This window comes from Tyto alba, unplaced genomic scaffold (genome assembly GCF_018691265.1).
Source record: "Tyto alba isolate M040663 unplaced genomic scaffold, T.alba_DEE_v4.0 Super-Scaffold_38, whole genome shotgun sequence".
NCBI lineage: Eukaryota > Metazoa > Chordata > Aves > Strigiformes > Tytonidae > Tyto > Tyto alba.
This window is the reverse complement of record NW_024881313.1, coordinates 16,853,672-16,873,010: the sequence shown is the minus strand read 5'-3', so window position 1 is coordinate 16,873,010 and position 19,339 is coordinate 16,853,672. Positions and strand designations below refer to the sequence as shown.

At 38.3% G+C, this 19,339-nt stretch overlaps 1 protein-coding gene across 7 annotated transcripts in view; it reads left to right on the top strand.

The window, feature by feature from the left end:
* Window positions 1-19,339, top strand: part of CDK14 (cyclin dependent kinase 14) — a 320,024-nt gene that overhangs the window by 155,040 nt on the left and 145,645 nt on the right. For all 7 annotated transcript variants that reach the window (XM_042801716.1, XM_032991372.2, XM_032991368.2 and 4 more), the window contains one exon: window positions 7,195-7,318. In XM_042801716.1, coding sequence (XP_042657650.1) covers window positions 7,195-7,318 — 124 coding nt within the window. The remainder of the gene's footprint in view (window positions 1-7,194; window positions 7,319-19,339) is intronic.

Here is a 19,339-nt window from a genome sequence, read left to right as displayed (position 1 = left end):
TAAATGCTCAGGAAGAGATTAGTCAACTTTATAACATTCTAAGATAAAAAAAAATAATAACAAAAATCCCAGATCATATACAATAAAGATACTGGATTTATTAAACCAAGGTTTTAATACTGACCTAAACAAGATGAAGTGCACATTGAATTGAAAATGTTGTAATACAGTGAATGTTATCTGATGTTATCAGAAATCTCTGGCACTTAAACGCTTGCAGTATTCATTTATTCCTCTCTATACTACAGTACTGTGAACATTGTCCTTAACTAATCGTTGCAGTTTTTAAAGTTGAATCTGTCTTTGTCAGATGAATAATTTTGGCATTTAATGACCGATGTGAAGATTAATACTCTGAGTCAAAACCATAGCATAATTGTCATCTGATGTCTTTTGTATACATAAATATTTATCGTTGAACTGATTACAGCTTTAGAATAATCTGAAGCACAAAGGATAGGGAAACATTCAGAACATGGATGGATTAGGCAACTTCTGTATCGCACCATGTGAGTTTTACTGCACTTGAAGCACAGCTGCTTGAACTTTGGCAGTAGCGGAGCACTGCGTACTGGCTGTTGCTAAGCTGTAGCTCCGTTCATTATTAGTAAGATATAAAACTGTATGCCTCTTAGTAAAGCATAGTATCTGAAAAGGTATGATAAAAATGCTTTGTTTTTTAGGTTACAGTTATGGTATTGGTGTAGGCCTCCCTGGTGTACTTCTGTTTTCTTTCCATCGTGTGATTGTATAAACATCTGTGGCATGTACAAGTGGTTCGTGTCCCCCCTTTTTGTGGGAGACATGCATTGAATCACATGGCCAGTCCTGCATCCGTATGTGACAAATGTGTGATTACATCATGTAGGGGAAAGCTGTGGCATGTGAGTGCCTGTAACAGAGGTGTCTGACCAAAATGATTGCCATAGACAGGTACATGGGAATTGGGCAATTAAACCATGATAATACATCCAGTTATAATGAATTTTCATGTCTTGGATCACCTATCACATTGACTCACTGGAGTCTGGAGAAAACACTCTTTTGCTGAAAGGTGAATACCTACTATGGTGGTCCTTTTAATTTTATCGGTTGTTACTGGAAGCAAGGCTAATGTCATGCTTTTGAAATCTCTCTCCTACTCACTGAAATTAGTGATGCTGTTGATGTAGAGTTGAATTAAAAATATATTTCAACAGATATGCTAAGTAGGAAGTGATGCTGTTTAATGTGGTTGAGAAGTTGCTATTTTTCATTCCTCATTCAACAAACAAGCAGGTGTACAGCAGACAGAATAATGTTATGCCAAATTAAGGCTGTCTGTTACATATGGCATTGAGAATTGATTATTTAAATTAGACTTTTTAGTTATCAGACATTAAATGTGGCATCAGCATTTCTCTCTAAGTCAGTCTGGTCACTTAAAAGTAATGATTTGATAATATGTATAACTGTGAACAGTAAACACAGAACCCTTATCAGTGTGTTAAAATTCATACTAGAAAAATGTCACTTTCATATCTACTGTGTGTGTGTGTAATTTATTATCTGTATGATCGGCATGGGTCACATACAGTAAAAAAAAATTACACTATTGTAGGGATAAAGAAAACACTTTTTACAGTGTCTTTAAAACTGATGAGGCACCAACTGCCACTCTGACCTAGTTCAACATGGAATTGAATTGGTGAAAGGTAGAATAGGAGATTTGATTTAATTGAATTTATTTTTACTTTTGCCATTCAGGAGAGAAAATCTGAAAGAGTCTTCCACTTACTGAACATTAGCAGATGACGGTAACTGATCATAAGGGAGTGTCTTTATACTCAGTTAATTAAGCACACCTTCCTCATTGCAAATGACTGTAGTAGTACCCAGAGGGGACAAGAAATGATTAAAAGAACATCAAAGAGAATAGAATTTAGCAAATTAACACTTTCTAAACTGTTTCCTTTTCAGTTCTGCTGTAAATAAGTGGAAAAATCTGTATCTTTTTTTAAAGTAATGATACAATGTGCATTCTCAGTGGCTGTATTGTATGCATTTCTGTGTGACATTGTCTTTGGTAAGACTGTCATGTAAGGAATGCAGGAGCGAGTTAGAAGCTTTTACAAATGTGTTTTGGACTGCATTATTTTTAAATTGGTTGGTTCCAGTAAGGTCTGATAGTAGAACCTCTTATTGAGCTAATGAAAATCATGCTGATTCAAATGGATAGGATCCTTTATTCCTAGGGATGCAAATTCATCTCAAGTCTACACTTTGTTCCTGGAATTTCTTCTTCTGACAATTTAAGCAAGAGAGTCTAGAAAGCTCTGACCTAAAGAGTTCAGTATTTCCCCAGGATATTGTTAGAAGTGAAAAGTTGGATTTTATCTCATGGGTATTATCCTGGTTGGGAGGAAGGAGAAGAATAGCAATCCAACAGTGATACAAAAAATTATGCTTGATGAGCTTTTGACATGCCAACAGAAGTCACAGACTCTCATTCCTTCTGTGATAATACATATGACCAGATAGTTTTTGCTTATGTTAATGGTTTAAAACCAGTAGATCTAAAACTCTCAAACAATATAGTAACCCAAAATGTAACTGAGCATTGTGTTTGGTAATGTTTATTTCCAAGGCTGTGAGATAGTACTGTGAGGATTTATTACCTCCTTTTGCCTTTGTAAATAACCAATAATTCACAGAAACCTGTAATATCCTCTGGATGATAGGAAATAGTACACTGGTTGCAAGCATGAGGTGAGGTGTCCTGGGCTGGGTTTCTTTTACTGCTATTTTTAGATTTGATGGCCTATTAAGACTGAATATATTGATCGGTGCTGAATACACACAAGGGAATTCAGGTGATTATATGATATCCAGCTGGTGTGCTTTGATACATAAAGCGAGCAGGAGCATTTGTGTTATCAGTGACAAGTGATAATAAATAAAGCTCGTGCAGTATTGTGTATTACTTTTCAAAAGTAACTATGCTAATACAGCAATTTGAGCTTGCTAAAAGACTGACACATTAATCCAATCTTGCTTTCAGCTTTCTTCTGAACTGATGTGAACTCCCGGTCCGGGTTAGCTTAGCTCCATTTGCAGTCTCTTGCTGCAGAGAGAGCAGAGCCAAGATTTTTGTGCATCTTATATAGACTAAAAGATTCCATGTAGCTTTCTACTTCTGTATCTAGGGCCAGGTCATTTATTCCCATAATACAACATGTGGTAAAGGAGCTCAAGTGCAGGAAATAATTCAGAAATCCCTCTGTGCCATCAGGGAAAGACTTAAAAAAGTCCCCCCATAGGCCTTATTAGTCTGTCCTCTGGGGCAACATCCTTCTTGTCATTGGGGTCCTTGATGCCTCAGCAGATACCATGTGGAAATGGTACATTTTCAGGAGAATCTCTCTGGGTATGTTGTGACTTTCTGCTTTTCACTTAGCCCAGTATCCTTTTCCAGAAACTCTCTGCCATCTCTAGGAATGGAGAGCAACTATATGTTGTCATCTGAGAACTTCCACCGAGATGACCTGTACATGAGCATCCCCCATTATCATTAGACTTGTCAGAGCTTTCTGAACTTCAGTCAGAAAGTGTTAACTCCCATCAGTCCCATCTGTTAGATGAGTTTTGGATGGCCTGTGTCAGTGTTTAGCTTCTAAATTCACTTGGATGAGAAGAGTTCAAGATTGTGTGTGACATTCAGAGGCTGATGAGATAGTAGACCATTCTGCTGCACGAGCCATCTTGCAGCTGTTAGATGTGTGCATGCAATGGTCTAGGTTGTACACTTACCCAGGCTCATGAAAAACACCATGAAAGCAGGGCTGTTCATACAGGCAGCTGTCAAGTCTCTCAGAAAATGTAATTGGTTTAAAAAGGCATTTGGTCAAATGTTGCATGTAGGTCAAGTGGCTATCCAGGCCTTATACTTGAAAGACTATGTAGGTGCTAAACTTTTTGTAGAGTTAAGGTTTTTCTCTTGTAAGTTTTAAGAACTGCTATTATTCTTTTAATATCACAACCTATAAGCCCCAAATTAGCTTTGACCTGCATGCATTTTTCTCACTGACAATCAAAATTCTTCATTAAAATATGTTGCTTATTGAAGTGAGAGCGACATAGCTGTTAGGGGAAAAAGGTAATTTTTTTCATAGCTATAATAAATGAGCAAGGCCTGAAACATAAGTAGTAGATTTTTTTTTGAGGTCCAAATGTAAAGTGTTGAGCCTCCTAATCTTAAGCCTAGCTGAAAACCTGACCTCTAGAGACAAATCCCATTTCCATTTCCTGACTTTTCCAACTCTTGGTTGCAATGACCGTTGTTATTTTGTGAGACTAATTTTGTCACCAAAATCTCTGTTCTTACTAATAAACTACAAACTGTACATGAGTGATGTCCTAGTTTGTTTATTACAGGTTATTTGACACTTACACAGCCTTGTGTATGACCATGCAAGTATTAACATTACTAACATAACAGCTCAAGAACCATGAATCTGTACCGTTTCTACTCTCACAAGCAACCTGTTGAAATGCATATGGAATTTGCCACTGACTCCTCTTAGAGTTGTGTTCTAGTCTGCAGTTCTGCCATCCAATGGCCTTGGGGAAATAGCAGTTCAGTTGCTTGTTCAAAACCCCACACAGAAGCCCCAGGCTGAGATTTCATAGTGGTCAGAATTGAGCAAGGTGGAGCAAGGAGCAAGATCAGAGCATGACCATGATAGGTGGTATGCTGATTTCAGATCAGGTGTAGGGATAAGAGATGATGGTACCTCATCTAATATTCATTCCTGTCCTTGTGAAGGTTATGCAGATACTCTTGAAGGGGAATGGGTTTCTTGGAAAGGGCTTTCCTCAAACACAGGGTAGGGAACTTGACTGTGAGGAGGCAGAAGTGCTTTCTGAGATGCCAGAAATGGTTCCTTCCAATTAATCTTTTCTTTTTGTGGAGTGGGAAACTGTTGGGAGTGGAGAGCCTCTTCTACTGTTTTCTCTTCCCAAGCAATCCCAAAGGTCCTGGTTTGCAGGATGCTCTGCTGTCAGGCTTTAGGTTTGTGTTTTCACATAGATCTTTTCACATTTATTACCAAATAAAAACAAAGGTGTAGAGGAAAAGAGAAAGAAACAAAACAGTGGCTGAGGTTAGCCTGTAACGAATTCAGGGAGGTTTTTTTTCTCCTCCTCATTCATGATATTCCTCAAGGAGGAAGCAATTGATACAGTGTATGTGAGTGAGTTAATTGACTTTTGTGGAAGTACCTGACAAGTACAGTGTGCCTACAAGTTTGGAATAAAACTACATTCCAAAGCTGTCCTCAAGGGTACATGTTTATTCTGTTTAGCTGTGAAATTGTTGGATTTTTTCTTTAGCACGTCATGTCAAATCACTTGACGCTGCACTAAAGCTAAATGAAATCCCGCATTAATAAATATATTTTGAGTTATAAAGATTACAGTGCTGTAAGATAACATGATAAGTGAAATTTCTTTGCATATTTAAAAATAATGTTTGAAGTTAAGTACCATTGATTTAGCCTAGCAAACTGAATATTTCTCCTATCTTTTTATTTAAAACAAAATATTATTTTTAAGTAATTTGATAGAATTTAATTTATATTTTAAAGCTGTAATGAAAGCTGCTTCTGCTTCCTGCCATTATTAAAATAGTTTTTGTGTACCATGAGTTCCATTTTAATCACAATTCAAAAAGTAATGTGCGTGTTACTTATGACTTTCCTACTATTCTTTCTTTTGTTTCTGTATTTTGCTTTTAGGTTTCCTCAGCACATTGTTAGATCCAACCCTGGCAAGAATGTGATTGATATGGCTCTTTGTGCCCTGGCTAAATAGCTAAACATACATTCTATTGTGTCTGCACTCAGGGAAAAAATGAAATGCAATTAAATTCATTTCAACTTCAGTAACATGACATTTCTGTTTCTTTTATGTCAGCCTTTATTCTCTTCTATAATCAGATTTTGTAACCCTTTTTATAATGTCTTCTCACTTCAGCAGTCACTAAATAGGGTACTTGTGTTGCAAGTTAATTAGAAATTCTCACTTGTCCGGCTTGACTTTTTCCAAATTTTTGGTGTGGTTTGCACATCTTCTGAATCAGTGTGTTTTACTCGCCACTGAGCTGTGAGGCATGAGGTCCGTATCAACTCGAATTCTCCATGTTAGGCTTTTTAAAGCCTTGTTGTGTTCCCATTTGGAACCTGTAGTATTTCTTAAAATAGTTCAGACAATACGAGGAGTCTGTGTACTAGGAGAGATTTTTCAAAACTGCAAAGAAAACTCCTGGGAAACAATCATTCACCCTATGTATTGACAAAATGCATGAGGGTAACATAGCCTTTCACAGCAGGTGCCAGTAAGAATGCAGGAGAATGATGGGAGAGGAGATGAAAAGGGGAGGACAAAAGGTCTCAGTCATCCAACTCTTTCTTCATAATTGTAACTTACCAAAATACACAATATCAATGCTTAGCTCTAGGGAAAGCATTTGTAGAGTCCAGTGAAGGGTTAAAAGAAACATGGGGGAATGAGTTAGGTTCCTATCTAAATTTATGTTAAAGTATATTATAGGTAGGTTTCAAAAGTCATTTTTAGATTCAGTGAGGATTATTATTTCCTAATGAAAAATACATAGGCAACTCCCATTAAAAAAGACTTTGAAGGAGGAAATCTATCATACTTGCATATTTCCTTGGGTACGCAGGCATTATTGTATACTATTAATTTCTTCTTTGTTTCAGCTCCAGTGTCCCATCCCCCAGCCTTATCTCCCCATCCCTATCTACCCTGTACTGTTTCCTATAATTAGTGAAGATACACATCTGTCTTCAGGCTACCACCTAATCTCTAAGGCCATATGAGTAAATAGAATATAATTATAATTTGGTAGAAATTAAGCCTTCTGCACATGGTTGTATTGCTCTTGTTCTTTTTAAAGTAGGCAAATTGAATCTATGGTATAGTAGGGCTTGGAGACTGGGGTTAGTCCTTGCAAAGTACGTATTTTTTAGATGGAAATTTCAATGTGTTAAATTTGGGTGGGAATTACACCAGTTTGGGAGGAATTCTGACACAATGTTACCACAATATGCAAGCACCCTGCATATTTTGAAGAAATCAGCTGTGGTTATATGCAAAATATTAACAGAGGTCATTTTTTGTCCCCCTCTTTTTCAGTTATTTTTATTTCAGTTGCTGCGAGGACTGTCTTACATCCACCAGCGTTACATTTTGCACAGGGACCTGAAACCACAGAATCTTCTGATCAGTGACACGGGGGAGTTAAAGCTGGCAGACTTTGGTAGGCAAGCAGTTAATTACAAGTCTCTTATAATGTTGTAGGAATGTCAGACAGATGGTTCCATTGATTTCTCTTCCCCCCACCCTATTCCTTAGACACACCTTCTTCATTGTAGATAATTGCACATTTTTCTCCTGAGCGAAGAAATTGATTATGGACAACAAAATGCTTGATTAAAAAGGAGCAAGTGAAAAACAAATATATACTCCAGTTCTCACAAGGAAGATAATGCTGAAAGTATTTCAATGTTCCTTACCATGAGACCTCTGAATTATAATTCAAAACCTTTAAAAAGAAAAGGAAAAAAAATAGAGACATGAGGAAATACAGATTATATGGAGAGCAAAATCACTTTATGGAGGCAGCTTGAAGGTTGTGGAGATCGGAATTAGCTTTCATTAAATGGTTATTGAAAGAGACTGAAGGACAGAAGAATAAATATTCCTTCTAAAGAATAAAGGACACTAGAATCACCTGGACTGCTTTCAGTATCCATCAGTCCCTTATGGGGAAGCCTTATGTGGAGTATAAAGTCAGGGGAAATTGCTTGAAATGTTAGCTTTTTTGCCTTTTTTTAATTCTATTTTTTTAAGCCACTTTCTAGTGGCTATACTGGGGCAAGTATGCATTCCTTTGAAAACCGTTGTGAATACAGATGTGGAAAGTGGTGATATTTTTCTTCAGTGGTTTTTACAAGATGTTGTAGGAATTTCTTTCTTTCTTGTAGGTCCACTTCTCAGCTACTGATTCCAGCAGAACTTCTGAAGTTAGCTGAAAATGTGACCTATTGGCTTTTTAAAAATGTCTTTTATTTTTATGACTGCTATCCACATCAGGCTTCACATTTCATGCAGCAGCAGTAATGAGGGAGCCTTATGTGTTAATTGGCAATTTCACTGTTAATGTAGTCATGGTTTTTTGTCTTTTAATTAGTGTTACTACAATTGACAGCTCAGTGTGTATTTGCTATGCTGGAAGAGGGAACAGGACTTCAGGTGGACACAGTCCACAAGAACTTGATTGACCTTTGGATTGTAAGGCAATTAGAGAAGTAGTATTAGAAACAATTAGTATCTGGTTTTACGTACTATTTTCTGTTGTTGTTTTTCAAAACTTGGAAGATGCCAGAAGTGTTTTAAAGATATGCTTAAAAAAAACATTCCTGCATGTTACATTTTACTATGAGATTTCATCTCTCAGGTACATGAAACAAGTAAATCATTAAGTGTTTTTGTAGTGAAATAAGAATTAGTCCTCTGTTGAAGGTGCTGTGCTGTCTGAGATGACTAGTTTGTTGTATCATTTATATGCATAAAACACTGTGATCTTATCTGATTTCCAAGTATCCCGATATTACAAGTTCTTCAAGAGGTTGTGGTGATGGTGCTCTAGCTTTGTTGGATACTGAAAACTCTGTAGATGATCTTACAAACTCTTATGTATGTAAAATGTTTCATATGGTGTAGGTTTTGTAGGGAGTGTGTGTTGCTGAAGCTCTATGGCTTTTGTGGCTGGGGAGAGGGAGGCTGAAAACTTTTCAGATGTATTCTTAAGAAAATGGAAAATTTGCCTTTCACCAGCACCGTTAAATGACTTGCTGGAGGTATGAACAGATCAATGAAATGTCCAGTTCAGATGTAGGTTGACCTCTCTCTGGTTGTATTGCCTGATGTTACCATAAAGTAGAGGAAAGGTAGGATGTTTGTTTTCACCCTGCTGTAGTAGGAAATGTGGCTATCACTTCTGATGAAATTATTGCCTCATTGTGACACTAGGCTAAATATCCCAGTGATGACATCAAAGGTAGGATTTTCTCAGTTTTGTGTTGATGGGAACTTAAGGTTGACCATTGTGTATTATTTTGAGAGAGAGAGACACTAGATATGTGTAAGTACAACCAAAAAGAAATACTCAGTAGTGGATATATGAATGTGTAATATTGCGGAGAGGATTTTTTTTTTCTCTTGTAAGTTCATCATGACCTAACAGAACATCTGCATAGTCTACTGTAAAACACTGAGAGAACATTATATATCTCCTTTTTTTTTTTTTTTTTTTTTTAAAGCTAGATTGTCTTTCATGGCTCATGACCTCATAAAATTGAAAACCATATGGGTTAAATTTCTCTTCTGAGAACCAAGATGAAAAATTAGAAGTGATGAGGTTAAAGTCTGAAGGGTTATGACCTCTTTCACTGGAGGCATGAGAAATGAGAGCACAGCCGTGTGCACTCTTTGTGCACCCCTGTGCATATTTACTTATTTAAATGCTGTATTATTATAGCCCATCTTCCAACTTCCCAGTACAAAAGACTCTTCTTAAACAAGATGTAAAATATAGTCCTCTTTCTCTTTATGTTTTTCTTCAGCAAATGACTAATTCACAATAATGCGCTAGGAAATTAATTTGGTTTAGATAGTATATTTGATTAATTACATGAGGACCAGTATAGAAGTTAGAGAGAAGAGTGTTTTGCTTTCAAATGCACTCAAGGCAGGAGAGAACCTATCAAGAAATCAGTTTCTGTCAGAGATAGGATTGACTTTGCTAGCACAATAAATACAAAATCCTAGAGCAAAGGCCTTTTAGTCTCTAAGGACAAGACCTTAAGATTTTGGTTTCATAAGTTTACAAAGAATCAACAGCATGGCTGAAGTTTTTAATTTGGAGTTGGGTTTATTTAATCTCCTCAGTGTAGAATATCAAATACTTAAAAGCAGGCTGTAGTGGATCATAGTTCTTGAATAAACAAGGTGAAAGAAAGGCTATTCATGCCTGCCAGTGCATTGCACTGCGGCTGAAGTGGAATCTTTGAATAACTGTGGGCATGTGTTTTTCTACAGCAGGGCTCCCAGACATAGATACTCTGCTGTGTGGGAGTGTCTTTGTTCAGATGAAACGTGGTTTGCTTTTCTGTTCATTGTGCTATAGCTGCTAGGAAATGAACATTTATGAGAAGACTCAGAAGTCAAATGAAAAGGGAGAATAGAACATAGAGGCTTTATCAAATTAAAAATGAATGAGCTATAAAAAATGGCTTTCTTGAGAAGATGTAACAGGGAAGACTACATCTTGAATAATTGTTGCTATGAAAAATAGTCCTTGAACTCCATTCCCACATTCTTCTTTTCAATCTAATTAAAATTCCAGAGGAAATTCAAGTATATTAGGAATTCTCCTTATTAAATGAAGTGCAAGAATTATTTTTGATCCTGTGGTGTGAATTTGCCTGTCTATGGGTTTGTTTATTTTTTCCCACACATATGCCTGTCTTGAGTAGAAATAAAGTATTATAAAGCTTTAATGAGTAACACCATAAGCAATTACAAACTTAAATGAATAGAGCCTTGTGCTTGATGCTAGTTACCACACAGACTGGGTTGCATAGCTTTTCCTTAGCCTTTGGTTAGTAGTTTCTTCACTTTAACTACTCTGCCCTGTATACAGATGCATTTGTTTGGCCTTTAGATGTGTATTGACTTAAAAAAAATAAAATCTTTGAGCTTTTGTTTAGAAAAGCCATTAAGCAGCTTTAAAAGCAAGGTGTGTTTCTAGAATAAATGCATTTATGTTAACTATAAACAGTGTCAAATGGCTGTATAGTAGTGATTAGGAGAATGAACTCAAACATCAGACACTAAGAATATATTTTTTCAAGAGTTAGTTGTGCTCATGTGATTAGTAATCTAAGCAAAATAGTTACTTAAGCAAAATATGTGATTTGTATTCGTATTGAACATATTCTAACCAGTGCCATATGTTATTTCAGTGATCCCTTATTTTCAAAATATCACTTTGAACCTCTAAGAAATATGTACCAAAGGCTATAGGAGCAAATATAGATGGAAACACCAGAGGAACAGACAGGCTCATTATCTTTGACTTTGCATGAGGGTGCTTGAGTGGCCACAGGCAGAAGGGTCTGAGGTGTTAGAAGGGTTTAGATGGTAGCAACAGAAGCTCTGTGAGAAGATTAAGTCATTTGGGAGGAAGATGTGTTGAGGTGAAGAAGGAGGTTGACACCAGCAGGGTGTTGAGGAGTCAAAGGTAAGATGCTGGAAGAGCACGAGGGAGAAAAGCAGTAAGTGGCTGCGGAAAATGTAGTGCTAAGTGGGGCAGGTGATTCAGTCACAGCAGACTGATAAGGCTGAGGTGCTCCATTGCTTCCTTGTCTTGGTCTTCATGAATAAGATCTCAAAGGCCTTTGTTCTCAGAGATGGAGTTCAGGGAGGAAAGAGCTAAGTGGAAGAGAATTGAATCAGGGATCTTCTGAGAAATCTTGGCCCATGGAAGTTCATGGGTCCAGGCACAAGGCTTCCCGAGGGTACTGGGAAAGGTGGCTGATGTCATTGTCAGGCTGTGCTCTGTCGCCTTTGAAAGAGTGTGTAGATTGGGAGAGATCACCAATAACTGGAGAAAGGTTAATGTTGTACCCACTTTCAGGAAGGAACATCTGGGGTACTGCTGGTTGATCAACCACTGTCCCTGGGAAAATGATGGAGTGAGTCTGCTTGGAAGTAATTTCTGTATATGTGAAGAAAGTATTGGCCAATTTTAATCAAGGTTAAATCATGTCTGATCCATGGCATTTCCTTCTGTAATGAAATGACTAGTTCTGCAATCTCCCAGTACCTAAAAGAGGGTTACCAGGAGGATGGTGGTGCATAGCAGGAAGGTGGTCTTTACTGATGTGCACAGTGGGAGAATGATGGATAACGGTCATAAGTTGAAACAGAACTGATTATAAGGATGGAAATGTTCACTATGAGAGTACTCAGCATTGGAGCAGCCCAGAGAGGTGGTGAAATCTCCATTTGCTTCACTGACTGGGCAAAGCCTTGTGCAATCTGGCAGGTTGGACTAGGCGAATTCTCCTTCTGTGTGGTTCTGTGAGAGTATATACCATGCTTTTTTTGTTTTGTTTTGATTTTAGTGATTGGGTATTGGCATTTAGCTATTGTGTATGCTGATATAAATCAGGATTGGCTAATCAGTTATGTTTGCATCCAGGTTAGCATACTGAATAAACTCCATCAAAAAGTCCCTAAATAGCTGATAACAATCAGCTAGGAGGTGGGTCCCACCTTCCATGTGGGACTTTCCAGGAGGGATTTACTCTTTCTGTGCCTTGTTTCTTATTCTCTATCCCAAAACGTCTACTCACAGCCCAATATTCTGACTTCCAGAAACAATGTGGACCTTTAATCTGATCATAGTATGTTTACTCTTACATATCCTTTAGTTAGTTAAATTTTGTGCTTTCTGGATTGAAAGATACATAGTTATACTTGCTATTAGAAGTTTTCAGATAAAACATTCACAGAGCTTTTGAGGGTAGGCACACTGACATCATCTTTGATGCACTGAGAACAAAACATTTAAACCTGGCTAGTATGTGAGGCAGTGGTAGTGCTTCTAAGGCTGTGAAAGAAACTGGCCAAATTACTAGTGGGGCCCTTGCCCTGCTTTATCTGTCAGCTGATCAACCTGCCACGAGGGATTGTATTCCAGGGCATTGCTTGCTTGTGAAACTTCCCTGCAGCCTCCTTTCCCATTTGTCTTTTCTGCTAGGTGTGGAACAGAAGTGAACTGCATAAAGTGGGTGAATGAGGAGTTTGAAGACCTGTTTGGTCTCTATTTTGGATTGTGAAATTATTGTAAGTGCAAGGACCTTCTCTGTAGTCACATCTTTTAATTGGGATGTTATTTTTAGTATGTGCACTGACTTGTCTATGCCATAGCTTCAAGACAGTGTATGACTATGCAGGCACCTGAGAGGCAGAAATCCAAAATGCAACTTCAAAGTATGAAACAGCAGGTCTAGAAGGTATTGTTAGTTTTCCCATAACTTTCAAGGATAGGAAAACTTGCTGATTTATAGGTTTGGTGTTTTTTAAGATGAATAGGAATTTTCCCTTACCCCCATTCCCTGCCACAATTTTTATTAGCTTTCATCCTTTCAAACTTCAGGAACACCACAACAAAATCTAGTGTTGTAGGGTGAGTGAGGAAGAGCATCAAGAACTTGCACTTTGATGCTTTAGTGCTTGTTCCTGCAGTCTTCTTTCTCATCTGTGGGAGTCAGCTTTGGATTTAAAAACAGCATGAGAATCTTCATGGACTTGACTTTGCTTTACTCTCCCAAATAACACTGATCCTGAAGTTTTTCCTGGGAGATTTTTGTTGTCTTTGGGGATCTCCTTGGATGAGTAAGGAGATGTAGGGGGTCTGCGTTATGGTGGAAATCCTGCCTTAAGCTTTTGGAGTTTTGTTAATATAAATCCCTGTGATGTAGTAAAAGAAATAATCAAGTAGGTATGATTGAACCATGCATCCTTCTAGATACATAGGATGATTAATAATAGATAGCACGAGCAAAGAGGCTTGAGATTTGTAATAAGGAGAATTATACTCAATGGAGTTGCAGTTTAAAACTGCAGCTGAGTATTAAAGAGGATGTTTCCATGAATTTCCATATAGATTTTTCTGTGGGGACCATGTCAGGGATATGTCATGAGGGACAAGACTATTAACTGTATAGTTTGCTGTTAAAATGATTAAAGCTGTGTTGACAACTTGAAAAAAAAATAGTTCTTTATTCACAGTAAGAAACCCATATGGAATTTCTTTATAATGTACCATATAAGATTCATATGAGAGGTTGGGTAGCATAAAAGATTGATTGCATGGATAACTTCTATGTTTTTCGGTGTAAATGCTCCACAGAGTATCAATTCTTGAAGAGGCTGGTATAAGGAGTTGTCATGGTGCCTGAAGAGCTAACATTTTATATTGTCGGTGATGCTTGATGAAATTGTTTGCGAAACTCCTCTGAGAGCGTCTCTAGTTACGTAGGCTGGCTCCCTCTGATCTTTCTGGCTTCCCGTGAGCTTGAGGAGCCGCGGGCCTGGCGCTGCTGCTGCCGCCCGGCCTGTGGGGTGAGCGGTGCGAGCGGCCTGGGTCGCTGCCGAGGCGGCCGGCCCGCAGCGGGCTCCTGCTGCCTCAACAGCGGGCCTTGTCGGGGCTGTAGAAATGGTGGAAGCTGTCTGGGTTTTTGTTATCAGAGACCGCTGCTGATAAAGGGAACTAGCTTACCTCAAACATAGGTCCACACCCCGCCGCCCCCCCCCCCCCCCCCCCGTTTGAATTGAACAGAGAAAGAAAAAGGCATTTCTTTCCTGTATTCCTGCGGGAGGTTGCTGTTACCCTGGGTGCAGCCTGTTCCCCTCTGATAGCAGCCTTTGAAATCCGAAGAATTTGTTCTTGTAACCCCCAGGAAGGTCAGCAATGAGTTTCTTTGAGGGCTCTGTTTGTATTAAATATCAAGAAAGGAAGATGACTTCAGTGACAATGTTGTGAGTAAGGTGAAAAAAAACTAAGTGGGAACATGGGAAGTGAAACCTGAACTGCTCAAACTTGAGTTAGCTTTCAGGTCTTTATAAAAAGACAGTTATTTTTATAATTACTGTAAATACAGCATTTTCCGTTGAGAGCAGAAGCTGATAATGCTGTTCACGGTGGCACAGGGCTGGAGGCCTGGAGCAGCAGAGCTGACTGTGTGCATTTGTCCTGGCACAATCTCAAACGCATGCTACTGAGTCAGTGAAAAAAGCCATTTCTGTCCCCATCACTTTCTAGATCCAGGGAAAGGGAAGCCAAAGCTTAAGAGCAGAGTGGGTAGGTAGTTAGGGGACTTTCAAGTCTCTTCTCTTGGAGGAAGGATTAAAGTCGTAGGCTGTGAATGCTGTGGGTGCTGTGGACCCAGGGACCCGTGGCAGGCTCCTGTGTTAGTTATTTGCTTTCCCAGGATGAGAGGTTTTCCCTTCACCCCCAGATGTTCCTTCTCAGTTCCTAACACCCTAACTTGCAGCTATCAGGGAGTAAACAAAGTCGCCGCCTTCCCCTCCCAGAAGCAAAGGGTTTCACATGCTGTGCCTGTGACCTTCTCTCATCTTGCACAGAAGAGATCATCTGTGGCGGTGAGGGAGAGGAGGTGTGTAGGTGTCAGGAAGTCTCAAGCGGCAGCGGTGCAAAAGGGTAGATTTGATTTTGGGCATTCCTCTGTGCATTGTTTTAGAGGTGAAGATGTAGGAGACTGTGGTCTACTGCCATTGCAGATGCTTCTTGCTTCTCTTATCTATTTGGTTTGTCCTTCCCATTGTGGACCTCGGTCTAATTTGTTTCACAGATCTGATGGTTTTATTGAGGTATCAGGTAAATCTAAATAAAAAATTGCCATTGTGAGAGTCGATGCAGGAAAAATAACTTATGGATGGAAATTGGGTTTGATAACCTAGGAGGAAAGAATCGATTTGACACAGATTTGCCATCTAGAGGCAGCACTTACAAAAACTGTGACATTCAGTTTTGTTCAGCTAAGGCTTTAACTTCTTTCTAATAATAGTAAATACATAGTAGAGCCATACACTGAAATTTTGGCCATGTCAGTCTTCCCCAATTGCTTTTTAACAGTTGAAATTAAAATTCTCTACGTATACCAGCTTTTTCAGGTATTACTAAAGTAGATGCTTTTAGCTTCAGCCCTTCCCACCGAGAAGCACTGTGTAGGATTACTGTCTGGTAAGGAAAATTTTTTTAAATTTTTTTTTTTTTTGTAAACCATTAAGATGCTGGAGATTGGTGTGACTCACTAGATGTGTCCCCTGTTAAACACACCTCAGATTACTGAGGGTTCAATCCAGTTTCCCATTGGTACAAGTTAGAGTGATATTGAGCCTTTAAATAGGAAGAAAGCATCTTTAATTATCCATTAAGGGCAATAAAGGAAGTTGGTTATGATACCATTAAAACAACTGTGATGAAAAAATCTGTTTCAGTGTTTTGTACTTAAGAACAACATGGGATTTAGATGTCATCTATACTGCAGCTAGCTCAGTGCTGACTGTGATCTTGCATTATTACCACAATCATGATTTTTTTTCGTTGTCTTGTATTCCCCACCTAAGTGCCAACCAAGCTGTTACGTGATAATTGCTCAAAAAAAGTGGAGAACTGTGATCTGCTGTCTGTACAAGAAAGATCCATCCATCCAAATGAATCTGTAAATGTGTTTAAAATCTGGACAGTAATGACAAGGGTTTTTTTAATTGAACAGAAGCCTTATTCAGTCACATGACCATGTTCTATCTGTTCTATATGAGAACATTTTCTCCTCCTAGTTATCTTGCTTCTTTTGTAGCCTCAGCCTTTTGACTACTGTGGCTACATGTCCTTGTGTTTACAATATTGAACTTTGTTTAAAACTTTATAGTTTTGAAACTGCTTTGTTTGTTTCTGATACAGCAGTTACAGGGGAAGACAATGACTATGGTCATGGTAAAGTTTTCGAACATAGCCATCCTGGTTGATCCCATAGTACTCTCTCATCTTTGCTTTTTTGGTCTGATTATGGTTTTGTTTAATGTTTCCTTATTTAAGAGAACATACTGTACTATATAGTGAGAAAATTATGCCAAATTGTAAAATAATTTTTATTTCATTAATGTATTAATAGTTATGCAGATTTATTTTACACGGGAATTAATCAGCTATGTGGAAATTAAATGATATCTGGAAGATGGTGTGGATTAAAGAAGAAAGAATTGTTCATAAGTCAGAACAAAAACATTGATATGCAAAGAAAAAGATTAATGTGATGGTAGTTTGAGAAATGTGCCATTTAACACGATATGAAATAATTCCATAATTGAGATAGCATTTTAAAAAGGTGATGGCTCTGTAATTTATAACATTGTTTGTTTTGCCCCAGACAGTTTAAAACCTTACTTTACTGCAATACAGTCGCTTTTTATCTAGGTAATTTTGAATAATTTATGCAGGGTTTTTTCATTCCTTCTGAAGGACACAGTGATGGATATATTAATATATTCATAGATACACAATTCGTACTGATATAAATTAAAATCACGCATGTAGGTATACCCTGAAGCAAATGGCCTTCATGATAGCTAGAAGAGGTCAGGCAGTGCTTGTCTTAGTAATATTTAACACTTCTCTAGTGATTCACATTTCCAAAGAGCGGTACAAATGTTAACTCCACATAGCCACCCTTATATATGTTACAAATATTCAAACTGTAAGACCAAGAGGTCAAGCGAAATGTTGAAAGACACAAACGTACCTATATTAAAAATGGGAGATCAGGAATCAGCAGCTTTTTATCTGGGTGATGTGGGAACATTAACAACCACTTTGCATGGGGAGGAAATGCTGCTGCATGACTTTTGTGTTACATGGTAAGGAGAATAGCTGTTTAGATCATTGCCTTGGTAAAGGTGCCCAAGCTCTCCTCCAAGGTTAGTTCAGCTTTTCCCACCTTTGGCTTTTGTGGCTTATAATATGTCAGATGTTATAGCAATTATTTCCGTGGTCACTGGAAATAAGAGAGAAGGAGACTTTCAGATGCCATCTCTTCTATTCCCACCCACAGCCATGAACATGCTCTTATCCTCCTTTTTTGCAGCAATTTTTAAGTCACTCGGACATCAGATTTTTCAGTTATATTTGCTCTTGTGCCTATGTTTGCTTTTAAGGATATTTAATTGCAACTGTCTGTAAGTTAGATATTAACTGCAGTGGATTGTTTTGATTGTAAAAGCAGATACAGAATATGAGGCACTAGAAAAGAAAAGCTTTATGTTGATATTGTCATCAGTTAAGTTACGGACTCTTCAAGCAAGCTGAAAATCTGATTCAGCTTTGGACTGTCTGTAGATCTTAGGAAAAAATTAAACAAAATTTAAAAATTAAAAAAAAAAAAAAAAGGCAGTTGTTCACTAAAAATACTTTATAAACACAAATGTTTAATATTAGCTTCTGGAAACTTTGGCATTTCTTTGCCTGTTCTGTCTTACTGTGCACAGGATTGCCACCAGCTTTGCTACACAGGTTGCAGGATATGATGCTAAATGAGATGTGCTTACTTGTACTTACAATTTGTTCATACATGCAAACTTGAAATAATTAATGGTTTACATAAAAATGAAATGTTTCAAAGGTTCTAATAATATGACAGTAGTATTTTGACCACAGACAAAATGCTATCAGGGATCTTTTGCTTGCAATGTACAAGTAGTTTTTATCAAGCATTGCATGGAGAAGTACATACATAGTCCTTAAGTTAAATGTAAGAATAGATAAAAGAATGGCTTGGTTTCAGTATTAACAAATTTTCACTTGTTTTATTCAGTTACAATGCAGGGTTCTGCAGTTCTACTGACTTAGTAGGTTTACATCTCTATATAATAGACTAGATTTGGTTGTACAGCTTCAATTTTGTTGTCCTGGCAATGTCATTTCAGTATTTCAGTATCACTGTAGAGAAGGATGCCACATGAGGAACATCTGCTTTTTAACTACATATTTCCAGAATCATACTGTTAAGGTACAACCTTAATGCTCTTCATTGGAAACAGAATCATAGAATGGTTTGGGTTGGAAGGAATCTTAAAGATCATCTAGTTCCAACCACCCTGCCACGGGCAGGGATACCTTCCACTGGATCAAGTTGCTCAAAGCCCCGTCCAACCTGGCCTTTGAACACTGCCAGGGAGGGGGCAGCCACAGCTTCTCTGGGCAACCTGTTCCAGTGCCTCACCATCACAGTGAAGAACCTCCTCCTTCTATCTAATCTCAATCTACCCTCTTTCAGTTTAAAGCCATTACCCCTTGTTCTTTCACTACACGTCCTTGTAAAAAGTCCTTCCCCATCTTTCCTGTAGGCCCCTTTAGGTACTGGAAGGCTGCTAGAAGGTCTCCCCAGAGCCTTCGCTTCTCTGGGCTGAACACCCCCAACTCTCCCAGCCTGTCTTCATAGTGGAGGTGCTCCAGCCTCCTGATCATCTTTGTGGCCTCCTCTGGACCTGCTTGAGCAGATCCATGTCCTTCTTATGTTGGGGACCCCAGAGCTGGACACAGTACTCCAGGTGGGGTCTCACAGGAGCAGAGTGGAGGGGGAGAATCACCTCCCTTGAATTGCTGGCCACACTTTTCTTGATACAT